This window comes from Sitodiplosis mosellana, unplaced genomic scaffold, assembly GCF_009176505.1.
Source record: "Sitodiplosis mosellana isolate CC-2019 unplaced genomic scaffold, AAFC_SMos_1.0 Smas_scaffold_6181, whole genome shotgun sequence".
In the NCBI taxonomy this organism is placed as follows: Eukaryota; Metazoa; Arthropoda; class Insecta; order Diptera; family Cecidomyiidae; genus Sitodiplosis; species Sitodiplosis mosellana.
The window spans coordinates 1,186,695-1,202,099 of NW_022601422.1; the positions used below are offsets into that span (position 1 = coordinate 1,186,695).

At 35.9% G+C, this 15,405-nt stretch overlaps 5 protein-coding genes across 16 annotated transcripts; 4 read left to right on the top strand and 1 right to left on the bottom strand.

The window, feature by feature from the left end:
- Nucleotides 1–17: 17 nt before the first annotated feature.
- On the top strand, nucleotides 18–1,367 carry LOC129576148 (histone chaperone asf1). The gene is made up of 2 exons (XM_055460752.1): nucleotides 18–663; nucleotides 799–1,367. Exons 1-2 carry the CDS (start codon nucleotides 408–410, stop codon nucleotides 1,191–1,193), a joined length of 651 nt encoding a protein of 216 aa, XP_055316727.1. The 5' UTR covers nucleotides 18–407; the 3' UTR covers nucleotides 1,194–1,367.
- A 202-nt stretch (nucleotides 1,368–1,569) lies between these two features.
- On the top strand, nucleotides 1,570–3,993 carry LOC129576263 (protein ecdysoneless). The gene is made up of 3 exons (XM_055460996.1): nucleotides 1,570–1,923; nucleotides 2,037–2,242; nucleotides 2,429–3,993. The coding sequence occupies exons 1-3, from the start codon at nucleotides 1,683–1,685 to the stop codon at nucleotides 3,902–3,904; spliced, it is 1,923 nt and encodes a 640-aa protein (XP_055316971.1). The 5' UTR covers nucleotides 1,570–1,682; the 3' UTR covers nucleotides 3,905–3,993.
- An 8-nt stretch (nucleotides 3,994–4,001) lies between these two features.
- Nucleotides 4,002–5,143, top strand: LOC129576265 (elongator complex protein 5). 2 transcript variants are annotated; one of them, XM_055461009.1, is made up of 5 exons: nucleotides 4,002–4,149; nucleotides 4,239–4,489; nucleotides 4,559–4,645; nucleotides 4,752–4,930; nucleotides 4,996–5,143. In XM_055461009.1, the coding sequence occupies exons 1-5, from the start codon at nucleotides 4,101–4,103 to the stop codon at nucleotides 5,090–5,092; spliced, it is 663 nt and encodes a 220-aa protein (XP_055316984.1). In that variant the 5' UTR covers nucleotides 4,002–4,100; the 3' UTR covers nucleotides 5,093–5,143. The 2 variants fall into 2 exon arrangements, with proteins under 2 accessions (XP_055316984.1, XP_055316983.1); XM_055461008.1 differs by having other exon boundaries at nucleotides 4,003–4,149; nucleotides 4,239–4,645.
- Nucleotides 5,144–5,239: 96 nt separating this feature from the next.
- LOC129576262 (xylosyltransferase oxt) lies at nucleotides 5,240–9,539 on the top strand. Of its 2 annotated transcripts, none has more exons than XM_055460995.1 (5): nucleotides 5,240–5,459; nucleotides 5,607–6,503; nucleotides 6,674–6,816; nucleotides 6,987–7,129; nucleotides 7,292–9,539. In XM_055460995.1, exons 2-5 carry the CDS (start codon nucleotides 5,740–5,742, stop codon nucleotides 9,086–9,088), a joined length of 2,847 nt encoding a protein of 948 aa, XP_055316970.1. In that variant the 5' UTR covers nucleotides 5,240–5,459; nucleotides 5,607–5,739; the 3' UTR covers nucleotides 9,089–9,539. The 2 variants fall into 2 exon arrangements, with proteins under 2 accessions (XP_055316970.1, XP_055316969.1); XM_055460994.1 differs by having other exon boundaries at nucleotides 5,273–5,292.
- A 256-nt stretch (nucleotides 9,540–9,795) lies between these two features.
- LOC129576264 (uncharacterized) lies at nucleotides 9,796–15,405 on the bottom strand. Of its 10 annotated transcripts, XR_008688874.1 has the most exons (6): nucleotides 14,615–15,405; nucleotides 12,218–12,377; nucleotides 11,660–12,025; nucleotides 11,123–11,371; nucleotides 10,422–11,043; nucleotides 9,796–10,222 (listed from the first exon to the last, which is right to left on the bottom strand). XR_008688874.1 is itself a non-coding variant. In XM_055461006.1 (5 exons), exons 2-5 carry the CDS (start codon nucleotides 12,247–12,249, stop codon nucleotides 10,776–10,778), a joined length of 915 nt encoding a protein of 304 aa, XP_055316981.1. In that variant the 5' UTR covers nucleotides 12,250–12,377; nucleotides 15,316–15,405; the 3' UTR covers nucleotides 9,796–10,775. The 10 variants fall into 10 exon arrangements, 9 of the variants coding, with proteins under 9 accessions (XP_055316981.1, XP_055316974.1, XP_055316975.1 ...); XM_055461006.1 differs by having other exon boundaries at nucleotides 9,796–11,043; nucleotides 15,316–15,405; XM_055460999.1 differs by having other exon boundaries at nucleotides 9,796–11,043; nucleotides 15,284–15,405.

The window sequence follows — 15,405 nt, forward strand, 5'->3', positions numbered from 1 at the left end:
CGGTCTCCATGTTCAAAGTACGTCGAACGTGAGTGTCACGCTCGTGATTGTGACTGTAATACTTTAGCCGCGACTTTCTGTTATTTGGCGCGCAAGTGACAGAAGAGCTAGCACAAACAAAGTTGATTGAACAGTCCATCATTTGATTTGAAGTTTTTGCTCCGTTTTTTTTTCTCATCGAAAAAAAAAAACTAATCAGCCACACGTTTATTGCAAATCAAAATCCAGAAAAATCACTTCCAATTTCTATTTATTGCTATTTTGTTGCGCACTTTTGTATCGGTGCGAAAATAAATTCGACCCGCATTCTTACGGTGTGAAGGAATCTCTCTCTGTTGTGTTGTTCATTGTATAACTTATTGAACAACGAGGCGAAGGCAGTGAAAAAAGAGAAGAACGGCAATCAAATGGCGAAGGTACACATCACAAATGTTGTTGTTCTCGACAATCCGAGCAGCTTTTTTAATCCATTTCAATTTGAACTGACATTCGAGTGCATCGAAGAGCTAAAAGAAGATTTAGAATGGAAAATGATCTATGTTGGTTCGGCTGAATCAGAGGCCCACGATCAAATATTGGATACAATCTACGTTGGCCCCGTTCCAGAAGGTCGACACATTTTCGTTTTCCAAGCCGATCCACCAGATGTTACCCGCATTCCAGGTAAGAATAGGTTTCGGAATAAAACCATTTTTATCATAATATTTTTTTTCTTTTGCTGGTTCAAGCTAAATTTTATCTTTTTTTTTCCATTCTGCTTGCTAATGCCTTATGTTTCTGCTTCTGCCCGCATTTCAGAACAAGATGCTGTTGGTGTGACAATCGTACTGTTGACATGTTCGTATCGTGGCCAAGAATTTGTGCGAGTTGGTTACTTCATAAACAATGATTATACTGATCCAGAGCTCAAAGAGGTGCCACCACCAAAGCCAATGTTCGAAAAATTGACGCGAAACATTTTGGCGACAAAGCCGCGTGTGACACGATTCAAAATCAATTGGGACGATTCGAGCACAGCAACAAACGGTGACATGAACTTGGATGCATCCGATTCGGCGGGATTTTTTGAGAAAAACGAAGCAACCATGGAACAAGAAGATACAAACGGCGACAATGTGAATGGCGGCGAAGAAGCTATGGGCATGGACGCACGTCTGAATGAAAATTCAAATTCCCTAGCCATGGAATGTTGAACCCACAATCTCTTTGCCACGCTTGCGTATGCGGTTGGATAAAAATGTTCATTGATTTCAATTGCAATGTTCTTTTTGTACTGAAAAAAAACTATGATCCTTTTTTAAGAACTTTATAAGAATAAAAAAAAAATAAAAAAATAACGATATTCATAAGAGACAAACTTGAAAAAATTATGTCTTTTCATTGACACACACCCCGTGTAATTGGATTCGGTTCATTATATTGTATTGCATTCAATGAGCAGACCAAAGAAAAAAAAAACAAACAAAATGGAACTCTGACAATTCCAATTTGCAATTGTAGAGAGGGAAAAAAACGCACTCATGTATGTTGCTATCCTTTTACATGTTCAAAATGTTAGGTTATCGGATATGTCAAATCGATGTTGACAGCGCACACACCAACGAATACTCACCATAATTAAAACAAAAGAAGTTCAAAGTCATATCAATTTTTCGGCTTTAATTGGCAAACATTCAAATTAAATGGATGCAAAACGAGGAATTGAAGTGATTCGGGCCGACGATTTTGTGGAATATTTTTTATTTCCATCGTTAGATCAACTTAATGGAGACAATACCGCTGAAAAATTGGAAAATTTTCGACAAAATGTTAACGATAGCGTCCAACAATTCACCGTCGATTATATTTGGCACAAGGAACCGTTCCAATTAGTCATTCGAACGCCCGAAACCGCAAGGTTATTCAACGAATGCAAAATTCAAGGTGAGTAATTCATATATCGTTTTATTCGCTTCGTAGGTACTTGTGAATTTTATAATATAACGAAATTGTGTTGATATTGAACACAAAATGTGTTTATTGTTTTGGAAATTCAGATGATCTACCACCACACCTTTATGGGCTTACATTTTATGGGGAGAATATTCAGGATGAATGGTACATAGTGGAAATAATAAACCACTTGACAAAGATTTATCCACATGTCATTGGCCGAATTTTTGATGCCGATGGCGAATTTCTGTTGATCGAAGCGGCTGATGTGTTACCAGGGTGGGCCAATCCTGACACTTGCGCTCAAAGAGTAACTAAACAATTAATCAATTTATTGATTTTTTTAATTTTTTTTTTTATCGTAATATTTCAATAATAAATAATTGTGTTTCATTAAATTTCTTCTTGCTATTTCTTGAAAAATTTAAATGGTTTTTCCATGGATTTTTTTTTCTCGTATCTATTCAAATTCTCATTCCCAATTTCCTATTTCTAGGTTTTCATGCACAATGGTCGCATAATCATAGTACAAAACGAAACAACTGAATGCGAAACAAATGCCGTGCTTCCAGTTTCCGTTGGCCTCAAGCGAATCCGTGAGGATGTGAATCTGTATGAGTCGGATGCGATAATGAAATGTATAGAACAGCGTTTTGTTGGCACTAAAAAGAGTACTCTGTTGCATCGAGCATGCATTTATTTACCGATCTCAGCGGCTTTGTTGTTAAAGCAAAATCCCCAGCTCATATCATACGCTGTGCGAGCATTTTGTAATCGTGATGAGATTGACATGAAACTGTGTCGCGCCATGAAACATTTTCCGCCTGAAACTCGTGTGTTTACTCAGGTTACATTCACCAAATGCCTTTACGCTCTGCTCACATATCACAATTACAAGCCGAGTCATCGAACCGGGTGGAATTTGCCAAATGAAAAAAGCAACACATTTACCGCTCACAATTTGGGCATGAAAATTGCTTGTGGCCTCGAAATTTGCGCATCAAAAGTACAAAACGAACAGAACGATGTTGAAAATTCGAAAGAATGGCAAATTTTCACCGGTCAGCTCAAGCAAAACGGATATTTTGGTGATGCGATCGAAGGATCGCAAGAGTATACGAAACGTTTGGATACGGCAAAACAGTACTTTAGAATCCTTTCCCAAAACCATTCCACATACATAGATGCTGTAGCCCGTGAAATTCATGAGCATCTCAAAGACATGAGTACCTTAAACGAACAATTCAACGATGACATTTTATTCGATTACGATGCATCATTGAACGATAGCGAAGACTGGATGAATATATCTCAGGAAGATTTCGATAACATGATGACCGAACGATATGGCATCAAGAAAACGTTGCGTTGCAACACGGATGAAACGGAAAATGATTCATCCGATCTTGGCATGAATTTGAATACGTTTTTAACACAAAAATCCGAATTCGATGGCGTTGACTTTCGGCCATTGTTGAAGGAAGAATCTACAGGGCCTACTGCAAGTAGTATTACTCAAAATACAGGAAACATTGACTTTAATCCGGATGCATTTCAAGCGCATCTCAAAGATATGCTTGATTTTGTCATCCCCGAGGATAACTGGGACTCACACTCGGACTCAATGAGCGATTTTGATGAGGAAAACATCGAACGCAACATCGACATAACCAATCCGAACACCGCCGCCACATTGTCGGCATACATGGAACAAATGGATCGAGAATTGGCTGCCACAACAATTGGAAGCAGCTTCAAAACTAATGCTAATGCATCGAATATGGAAGATGACGAAGATTTCGATGATATCGAATCGTTTGAACCGGTCGACATTGATGTCAACGCAATGAAAAATCTTGCCGAAAGTTACAAAGCTCAATTTGGAAATCATGGTCCAACTTCCAGTTTGTTGAGCTCACTTGGTGTCCGATTGAACACGGACAAGAGTTCATCAACCAACGATAAACCATAAAAACCTCTATATACATGTCTATTTTTTGAAAGCCTATAAGCACAAGTTTTATTTTCTGTTTTAAATAAATGCCGCACCTTTTGACACAAGTTTGACGTTTATTTTTCTGTAGAGCACTTGTATGTGTCTGTCAAGTAGTCGCACTAGAGTAAAACAATTTAATATTTTTTGTTTTGATTGACTTTGCACATTCAACATGCTGAGCAATTTGGTGATTGGATCGGAAAGGGTAGTTCTTTTTGTAGGTAAGTCTAAGACTTAATGAATGTGTTGAAGAAAACGCAATTTTTCTTTTGATTTCAAGCAAAACTTAACCTAAAATTGAACATTTTAGATAGCAATTCATATGAACCGTTTGCAAAAGACCTACTGCAAACTATTGCACGCTCGTCTCCGGTCATCTTCTATCCGAAAGCAATAGATATTCCAATAATTGAATCTAATTTTAAGGCAAACATCGAAAGTGATATTCTTACCACCGGCGAAAAAGCAAATGTTATACTCGCACCAGTATCGAAACTCCAACTTAACAATAGCATAACAGAGATTGTGAATTTGGTACAGCATTTAAAACACCACGTGAAGGTGAAGCAAATTTTCATATGGTGCTCCACAAAGAATATACGCGATGACAAACTCATTCCGTTCCTACAGTACATGAGTAATATTGAAGTATTCCTTCGTGACGAATCCGAATTGCAAATATTAACCAAACGAAACACCGGAACCATCACGAGAAAGGTGAGCAAATATAGGAGAGAAATTGTGACTTACAATTTTTGGTCTCTTGAATTAAAAACGACGTATTTTTATTATGGAATTGAACATGGCAATTTTATATCTACAGGAGTATCAATACACAATCGGGGCTTGTTATGAAATATCAGTACGAGAAAAGGTGAAAAAAGCAGCAGAAAAACAGAATACTACACCATCGATCGATCCAGAATCATTAGCTACTTTCAAGATAACCGCTGGCAGTGGTGAACAAGCTACAAAGGACGCATTAAAATTACCATACGAACGGTTAGTTATCACCGCAAATGCATTTGCCATCATTTTTTTTTTTTTCATAAACTGTCCGTTCACAGGACGTCGAGCGAACCACAAACGGGTCACATTCATTATGAGCCAGACTCTGATGATGATTTCGATGATGAGGATCCAGACGAAGATCTGAATATTTAAATGTGCCTTCCTTAATTATTACTTTTTGAAATAAAGATTTTATACATTCTATTCGTTGACTTGTTTGGTATTTGAATGTTGCAAAATGTACGTTCTTTCTTTTCTGGGCACGCTTACTACGTCTGGCGACCTCTGGAGAAAATGCATGGAATCAGAAAGTGTGGTAGTAAATAATAGGTACATAAATATCGAGAGGCAAGGTAAATGTCACATTGAACTGCAAAAAAAAAAAAACAAAACGTCAACTACGGAAATGTGAAAAGTTAATGAAAAAACGATAAATATCGGGGTCAAAATCGATTGAAAATCCTTAGAAAAAGAAAAATTCACAACAAAAACCAGAATCATTAGTGTAACCAACGAAATGGTGTGTTAATCGTTGCAAATTAAAATCATTTATAAAATATCATTTTGTTCAGAATGAATGTTTCACTCAATTTGTTGTGATAAGTGGAAAACTGTTGTGGTTGACTGTTTTGTTTGTTTGTTTTTTCGCCGTTTTATTTTTGCGAAGAGTAAAGAAATCTAATTGACGTTGGCGCACAGAAAAAAAAGCGGATACTTTCCCGAATGCGAAGACAACAATTTGAGTATTATGAGTTGGTTTGAAGTGGACAGTGGACGAGTCACGATAGATCTGGTATTGAATGGCAATGATTGAATCTTCGGCATCCGTACAATGGCTGCGGCGATACAAACTGTTCTTTTTCGCTGGAATGCTCCTGTTGGCGATCCAGTTATTTCTCGGTTATCTTCTGCCCATATTTGGCACAACAGATGACATTTACAATCCAAACGCTGCATCGATTTACAGTAATTTGATTGCATACAAAAATCAGGCTGCATTTGATGAACTGTTTCACGATGAAAATCTGGCATTCGACGATGAAGACATAAGCAATAGCAATCCAATTGCAAATTTCAAAGAGATTACCACCGGCTTGGCACTGCCAAAAATCATTGTTGCATCATCAGCCAAGGGTATCAATCATAATCACCCACAAATCCACAATGATATTCTACTGAATGCCAAGGATGCAGCTGGAGGCAACCAAAAATTATCAACTAATTCGAATTTAAAATTAGGTAATATCAAATTTAAGCCACCATGCGCTATCGCAGCTAAGGAGGCCATCTCAGCCATTTATCGCGCACAAACGCGACAATGCAAGGAATTGATCGCAAACACAACATGTGCCATACAAAGTGGTACCTTTTATCCACAAGCATTACCCAATTACTGCCCACACGAACCGTACAATAAAGATAAACCGCTCGGTTGTTTCAAAGATGATAAAAAATTTCGCACCCTATCCGGATACTATATCAACTTTAAAACATCCAATACACCCACCAAATGCATTCAATTGTGTTTGCAATCCGGATTTGTTTTCGCTGGAGTTCAATATTCGTAAGTCAGTTAAAATTGGAGTTTATTTTTACATTTAGTGATTGAATCAGCATTTTTTTCGATTTGAGAAATTTAATTGATAACATGTTGAAAATCAATTTAAATTTCCCTAAGAAATTTTTTTGAAAAAATAATAAACATTTTTTTCTCTACTTTTCATCCATTTGCAGAACTGAATGTTTTTGTGGAAATTCCATACCAGAAAACACCATCAAATTACCCGATCCAGAATGCAACTATAAATGCTCAGGAGATCCGAAGAAACTCTGTGGCGGCTATTTTACCATCAATATTTTCGAAACTGGCATTAAACGTAAGTTTAACTTGATGGCATTTCGATAATTTCATCAAACATTATGAAACTTGACCCACACATTTCACCCACTAATCCAACTAATTCATATGCAAAAATGAAACGATTTTACTAACAAAGAAAAAAAAACGATTTCGAATTTATTTTCAAAGAATTCATTCCACAAACAGGTGCGGTGACCCCAAAATCCGAATTGCCCAAAGTGCGGATCACATTTTTACTCACACTAAACGGACGTGCCGTTCGTCAAGTGCACAGACTATTGAAATTATTATACAGTGAAGAGCATTACTATTATATTCATGTTGATGCGGTAGGTGTCAATCTGTTCTCTTCATATTTTTGTATTGGAATAATGTAGAACATAAGATATGTGGATGAATAATTTGATATATTATTCTGTAAATTAAATTGTTCTCTCTGGATTAATAAAAGTGATACCGTTTTTTTTTTTTCTTTTTCTGTCTATGTTCAGCGTCAAGATTACATGTACGAGGAATTATTGAAATTAGAGGAAAATGCGAGCAACATTCGATTGGCACGCAAGCGATATTCCACGATATGGGGTGGTGCTTCGTTGCTGCGTATGCTGTTGGCGTCGATGTCTGAACTACTACATCATAAAACCGACTGGAAATGGGATTTTATCATAAATTTAAGTGAAAGCGATTTTCTGGTGAAGACCAAAGAGAGCTTAGTTAATTTTTTAAGTGCGAATCGTGATAAAAATTTTGTTAAGTCGCATGGACGTGAAGTGCAGCGTTTCATTCAGAAACAGGGATTAGATAAGTCTTTCGTTGAATGTGATACGCATATGTGGAGAATTGGCGATCGTGACCTACCGCATGGTATTCAAATTGACGGTGGCAGCGATTGGGTGGGATTGTCACGAACATTTGTTCAGTATATCATAACCGAACCGCCCGATGAGCTATTGACCGGTTTGATGAGGATATTCGACCATACCCTTCTACCGGCCGAATCATTTTTCCATACCGTTCTACGGAATTCAGAATTTTGTCACACGTATGTGGATAACAATTTGCATGTAACCAATTGGAAGCGTCGATTGGGTTGCAAGTGTCAATACAAACACGTTGTGGATTGGTGCGGTTGCAGTCCAAACGATTTCAAGAGTGAAGACTGGCCACGACTGCTATCGACTGAAAATAAGCAATTGTTTTTCGCACGAAAATTCGAACCCATTGTCAATCAGGCCATCATATTACACTTGGAAGAATGGCTAATCGGTCCATATCCGGCCGATTATACCAATTTGCATAGCTACTGGCAAAGCGTATATCATTCACGGGACAAAAGTCCAAAAGTCGACGAAGCACTGATCACAGTGGCATCAAGCCTGGCGTGCCATCACTTGAATATCAACTACACGGTAAAAAGTATAATCGAAATGACAACATACATGGATCGTGATCAATACAAAGGCTTTTTAGTTCATCATGATATCGTTCATGTGGCGAATAGCAGTGATGCCATTCAAATGGAACTATTGGCACGGCCGCAACAATTTGGCCGAGTTTCACGTTCAACAACACTTGGCAAACGTATCAAAAGCATTGAAGTCAGCACGGAATATGACCAAAAAGAACAAATTCTACGGAATTTCGCGAAAATTATGGGACCAAATGCTGAACCAACATTTTTACTTCGTTTGGCCGAAATCACTTCGGAGCCAAACATTTTCACCGCACGTAGCTACAATTTAACGGTACTGTGGATCAATCCAGCCGGCTATTTAAGTGACATATCTGATATAAGCATTGATGTATCCAGTGCATCACAAACCATATCGTTTGCAAAATCGAATTTGAAACCACCACTTTTACCCGGCATTTGGACGGCGAAGCTGGTTAATAAACATGCTATGATTGCCCAATGTAATTTTTTGATTATCCCGAAAATTCGTGGCGATTTAAATGTTACGTCTGATGCCCAATGGTCAAGTGCTTATTCGAATGCTAATGAACGCCAAGCGAACCATTGGACAATGTTTTTACCGGCTGCAAAAGACATTCAAGTGATGAAAGAACAAGCTTTAACCAATGCCAAACTGATCGACGACGAGCGAATTATGTGGATCAGCGATTTAATCAATAAATTCTTTGTTATCAAAGAAACATGCGTATTACATCGTACCAACGTTCTACCGAATATACCGCAATGCAATCAAACCAAATGGAGTTCGTTTGCTCCAGATCCCAAAAGTGAGTTGTTTGCCGACGACGCAATACTAGGAAATGCGATAGAATAATTTTTTTTTGCTTTTTTTTCGATTGATGAAATAAATTGTTTTCATCAAAAACGCTCTGATTAAAAGTGACGAAAAAAACTTATCCGGAAGACCATATCTTATTAATTTTTAAAATTGTAATTGTCCTGACCGAATATGCAATTTGTTGCATTTGTATTAATGGTAACGTGATCATCACTTGATTCAGAATAATATCACAAATCTCGCACTCAATTCCAGATTGTGTGGCTCATTGTGAAAACGAAATAAAATAGAAGAAAAATCATAACTTTAATCAACCGAAATAATGTTATACATTGGAGAGAGAATTATATGGATTATATTCTAGTTCAAATTGAAATTGAGTCATTTTTCGATGTTTATGTGAAAGAGCAGATAAAATGCATTATGTAAATAATACGTGTAAGAAATGTGAAATAAATCAAAAATCTGTTGACATAAAATATATCAATTCCCTTGTTTTTTTTCACCCAGATTTTTTTTCTTTTATATAGCACAGAAAAAATGTCTAACTGTTTTTATTTTAATATCATTTTTAAAGATAAAATCCAAGTTTAAATTCATTTAGATTTTTTTAAACATATTTTTTTTTTTGCTTGTTCTGCTATTTTTGAAATCTTCGAAAGAAAAAAAGTAATTTAAATTTTTCAAAAAAGAAAATCTAAATCTCAAATCTAATTTTTGGAATTGGAATGAAAGTCAAGTTGTTGGTTTAAAATGTATTTATTATTATTATTTTCATGTTTGTATTGTTCTTAATTTCCTCTCAAATTAAATATAATTTAATCGAAATTTTAAAAAGTTATGCAAACGTGTTGCCTATTTGCGTGGTCAGAACTAAACGTGTCACTTCACTGAAAGTCATACTTTCAAAGTATGGTTGATTCTATTTGGTATTTTGCAATGCGTCTGAGTTATGAGTATTCAAATCGTCACAGTGATCACGATCAGACGCTAATCAAAAAAGCACGGTCTTGTTTGCATTTATTTACACATATTTTATAAAAAAAAAAATATAAATAAACAAATAAACTGTTTAACATATTTTGTATTTCAGTATTGCAAAAATGAGAATAACTCGGAATTATTTGGATGCATTTTCTTGTTTCATCAGTTGTCCAACGAATTATCTCTCTGTGGGGAGGGTGAGTTAAGATGGAATTATCATGAGAACATCCGTAGCAGCACCAAAACAAGGCAGAAACGTATTTCCCCCGTTAGAGTTAAATTGAAGTTAGTGTATTCGGGTGGCGATCACACAATTTTGTTAAAAATTGAGAAAATCGAATAAAAAACGATGATTAATCTAAAATACATCACGAACTTGATTTACCTTAATTCGCATTGATATATCTATTGGATTTATGTCGGATTTTAAATTGAGTTTAAATTTGACTCTATGACAAAAAATACATCATCGCATGGCCAACATTTTCAATCAGTTACGGTCGAGTGAGTCGCATAAACGGAACAGTTAATTGTCATTGTCATTGTTAATAATTTAGTTGATTTATACGCATATTACGCAAATCTATTGAAAGAATAATCGCGACACCATGTTTTTCTTGTTGTTGTTTTTCTTTTTCTTGAAGCCATAAGCGTTATTGTGTGGGTGTGTATCTGTGTTGGTTAAATTGCTTAATGCTTCCTATTTGGGCAGTGTGTCGACGGTGTGTTGTGTCCTTCTTTAGTATCGATTACTTTCCCGGTCCGAATATTTTCCACTTATTTTACTGACTGAATACCGGTCGGAGTATGCGTCATTGTACCGATCAGCTTTATAGTTGATTTCATGTGGAGTGTAGCCAATGTTTTTTTGCCAATATTTGGTCCAGTACAAATCTTCATTTCGAAGCTGTGCTGGCGTTTTGGCATCTCGACAAACAATCACACAATAGATCATGCTACCAATCAACGTTGCAAATCCGAAAATTAGGAAGATTAGCCCAAGTATCCTTTTTGAGAAGTAGAAAAGAAAACATTGGAATTGAGAGTTGAATGAAAATTTGAATCAATTGAAATTGCAATGCTTACCAAACAAACAGCGGCTCGATAAATTGTATAACGATAACAAAACCGAGTGTCACTAAAATTAAACCCAAATTAAGTAGTAACATCAGACAGCAAACGCCCTTAACGTTGGGACAAAAGGGATTAGGTGCTGACATTGCCTCGATTCGTGCACCGGCTCGTCGTGACCGATTACTGCGGCCGGTTTTCGCTGAACTTGCAACTGAATACAAGCTTCGAGGACCCTGCGCATGTGATCGATGTGTGTATCGACTGTAGAAATATGTAAGTTATGTTATTTTTAGTTGGGCTTGAAAGGCATTTTGATTCAGGCTTTTATGACTGAAACACATCATTTGTGCGAATTTTCATCAATTTGATCTTTTTATATCAAATCGGTTCGTTATATGAATTTTGTCTTCAGAATTTTTATTGAATTGACTTCTTTTTGTTCGAATTGAATCGAAAATTCTATTAACCTTGTCGAATTTAATTTCAGAAAGCGTGAAAAAAAAACTCTACTTTTGATAGAACCAAAACGATTGGAAATAACAACTTTACCTATATTCTGAAGGTGTATTTTTATAATTGTACGCCGCAGATGTAACATAAATATCACTGCCAGTGTCACCGCCATGTTCGTAGCTCATCGCTGATGGTGCTCTTGGTGGAACCCGTGTCGGTGGTCCATATGTAGGACCCAAGTTTTTAGGGCCAGAATTCAATTCACCTCGATACTTGTCGCGATGAACGTGTGGAGGTGATGTATTTCGCTCATTGGCCGTTGTATACTCGGATAATGTGCGCTCCGATGGAGCTCGTTGACTTTCTTCACCATCTGTCCAATAGCCCCGATTCGAATGCGAATAATCGACGGTATCGGCACCACGTGTCGCAACATTCGCAACATAGTGGCCGTTTTTTAATCTTTCAACGAAAATAAAAATACCATTATTGATTAACTGGTTCGGCTATTTTTCATTTCGAATCTAATAAAATCTAATTTTCGAAAATCCAACGCAATTTATAACTAATAAATTTTTTCTAGCTATTCTATCAAAAATTCTGTAATTTTCTATTTCAATTTATTGAGTTTTAAAAGATGTAAAAGTGTCTTACTTTTTAACAGATCGTTCATGGACTTTCGGCATTTTTGTTGTGTATGTTTTTGTTTGGAATTTGTCGAAAAATCGAGTTTTTGATTTGAATATGTAATTTTCTTTATTGCCGCTGCTGACTCATGTTGTCATAATCACCATCAAACGTTTGTTATCACACTCTGCGAATCATTAATAATTTGAATTAGAATTTGTTCGATCGAACTTTTTTCTCCACATTTTGATAGTGATGAATTTTTTTTTTTTTTTTTTTTTCAATTTTTCGTCAAACTTTCAATTCTCATTTGTATTTATTTAATTTCTAAACTTTCTAAAAAATGGCTGGCAGGCAGGTATTGTTGTTCTGATTTCAATACTTTTAGACAATAAACATTGTAGCGAAATTTTTGAAGCAGAGCATGTACTTGAACAAATTTCACTTCTATTCAGCGTGTTCATAGGAGAGGTGCTTCAAACGGTAGTTTTTTTATTCCTGCTTCAAAATATGAAAGTGCTACGAGGTTAAAATAAATGCGTACACTTGAACGTTTCTTTGAATATCCATAGTTGAAATGAGTCATTTCCGTAATTGGTAAATTTTTCTGTATTGTATTCCATTCAGTATTTGCAATTCAGAACGATTCGATATTTTCAAAAGTCTTCGGTTTTGTTGTTATTCCCAATTTGGAATGAAGGTTAGCTGATATTCACTTGAACCGCTTGAAACGGTGCCAACGTTCGGTAGAATCTCAAAGATGAATGTTGATGTTGAGATAAGCAATTTGTATTTACAAAATGGTGATCTCAGTTTCAATTTGCATTTTCATTTTTTAACAAAAGAAGACGCAAAAAATTGGCATGAAAAATTGCATTATTCAAATTTGAAATTTGTAACCAATTCTCAATCGAAAGGAATTTTTCAAGAATTTTTGAAAAGTAACAACAATTCGAATCAAATATCTAAATGAGATTTCTTTCATTTTCACGCAACAACCATTAACCCAAGCAAAAACAAAGATCGGTTTAAATTTCGTTGGAGAATGTAAAAAAAATGTATGTTCAAACAAAATGGATATTGTAAATTGTGTTTCGGTCTTCGCATGTTTCTTATCTGTTGAGAAAACGGTAAATTGCGCGATAGAATTTTCTGTGTATGCATGCCCAAAACACAAAGAATTGCTTATGCATATTTGTTTTGTAATTTGTTTCTTCAACGTAACGAAAATGCGATAATGAGAAATTACAGAAATTCTCTCCCTCGTCAATGTTCTTGAGAATGTGTTCATGCTGCTGCTGCTGCTGCTTTTCTGTTGTGCAGGCATTATTATTTCTTTCCATTTAATATTGTGTATTTTTGTGATTTGCATTTGTCGATAGACATAAATAGAAAAAACTATGTTTGAAATAAAATGAAACGTATGAAAAGGTCTCATTTGCATTTCTATCAGCCCAAACAAATGACTGCATTACATGTGTTTATGTTCATCGAATGTCGTAAAGTTGATAGTGTTATATGTTATATGATTTGTGAAGCTGTGAACAATATTGCTAATGAAATCATACGCTGTCAATTACATGAAATCATCGCGGAGAGTCATTCGTTGCTTCATTTAAGTAGTGGTGACATTTTATTTCAATAAAATGCAAGCCAACAATCATGATCTCGTGTGTGGAATAACAAGTAACTAACGATGCTTCGTCTCTTTTTCCCCCTTCTTTGTCGTTGTAGCGCGTTTTTTTTTCTTCCTTCTTTTTCTGTACGGATCTGGTTTTGAAAACCAATATTCTGCTGTGCTGTATGTATACAGCGAATGAAGGAAAAAAAAAATTAATTACAAACAGATATTCAATTCGAAGCGAGGAAAATAAATTGAATGGGCTTGTGCTGTTGTTGTTGTTTGGAACGGATTAAATTACACCTGTGTTGTGGTAGAGAGATTCAATTGTCAAGAGACGGGTTTCGGTTGGAAATAGCACAAGATTGTAACGAATGAACAAAGCATCGTTCCCGAAATAATGAAACTTGTATATTTTTTTTGGTTTTCATTTAACTTTCGAGATCTGGGCAGCAGCAAAGAGAGATTGAGATCGTGATCGAGAAAGAGAGAAAGAGGCAAATTTTTGGCTTTTATAAGAAAGAAGGGTCATGTTTTTGCTTCTTCTTTTACCGAAAAAAAAAAAATGAAAAGAATGAACCATCAAAGGAAATCATGCGCTCACAAAACGAGAGTAACAATTTGACGAAATATAAAATAGCGAACGAATGAAACATATTTTTTCTGTTTGCGTCAAAATGATGACCTAATCTGAAGTAGCGAGAGAGAACAGCTTGCATTGATACTTAACGCGCTCACATCGAATGAATGGCAATGTGTGGGAATTTCATTGCAAACAAGTCTGTGGGGCAAAAAAAAAATACCATCGCTTTTATGATTCGGACTAGAATCGCGAAGCCCACACACGCTAACTGAAGAGGTCACAATGCACTAAAACGGTCAAAATTCCATCGAAATCAAAATCGTATATATTTTTGGACTTTTTTTGTACACTTGTTCACCATTTCTTTTTATATAATAATTTCAACTCCATCACAATGTTAAGTAACAAGCGGAGAAAAACAACACCGAAATATGTGTGAATCACAGAAGAAGAAACAAAGTGTGTCGTATTTACAAAACCAAAACTATACTCAGACACTTGTAGATCCAACTTTAGGTTTATGTTTGTCAATATTTACTCGGTAGCACACTCACTAACTCACACACAAAAAATCGCATTCGATTCAACAAACAACTGAAAGCCATGAAAACAAAGTGAGTTCGTTTCGTTGTGTTTTTTTTTTTTTGTTCGTCTCTGTTTCTGTTTTTGATATAGGTCTCGGTACCGATCCTTTCTTTTTCTTCAGAGTTGAGATCTTTTCGTGGAGCAATGATTTGACCAGTACAAATGTCACCATTTTACACGGAATAAATGGGAGAAAAACCTGAACACCGTCTCTCTATCTCAGAACAACAAAATAATTGCGCTGCCAATATAGTACAATATATATATATAGTTAGGTTACGGGAAGCTGGACGTTGCGAAATACCATATTAAATGTGGCAATTATTTAACGAATACCAATAAAAACGAGATGACAAACACACGAAAGCGAGAGAGAGAGAGCGAACGAGTGAAGTGGCGCACGGTAAACAACACAGCAACACACAC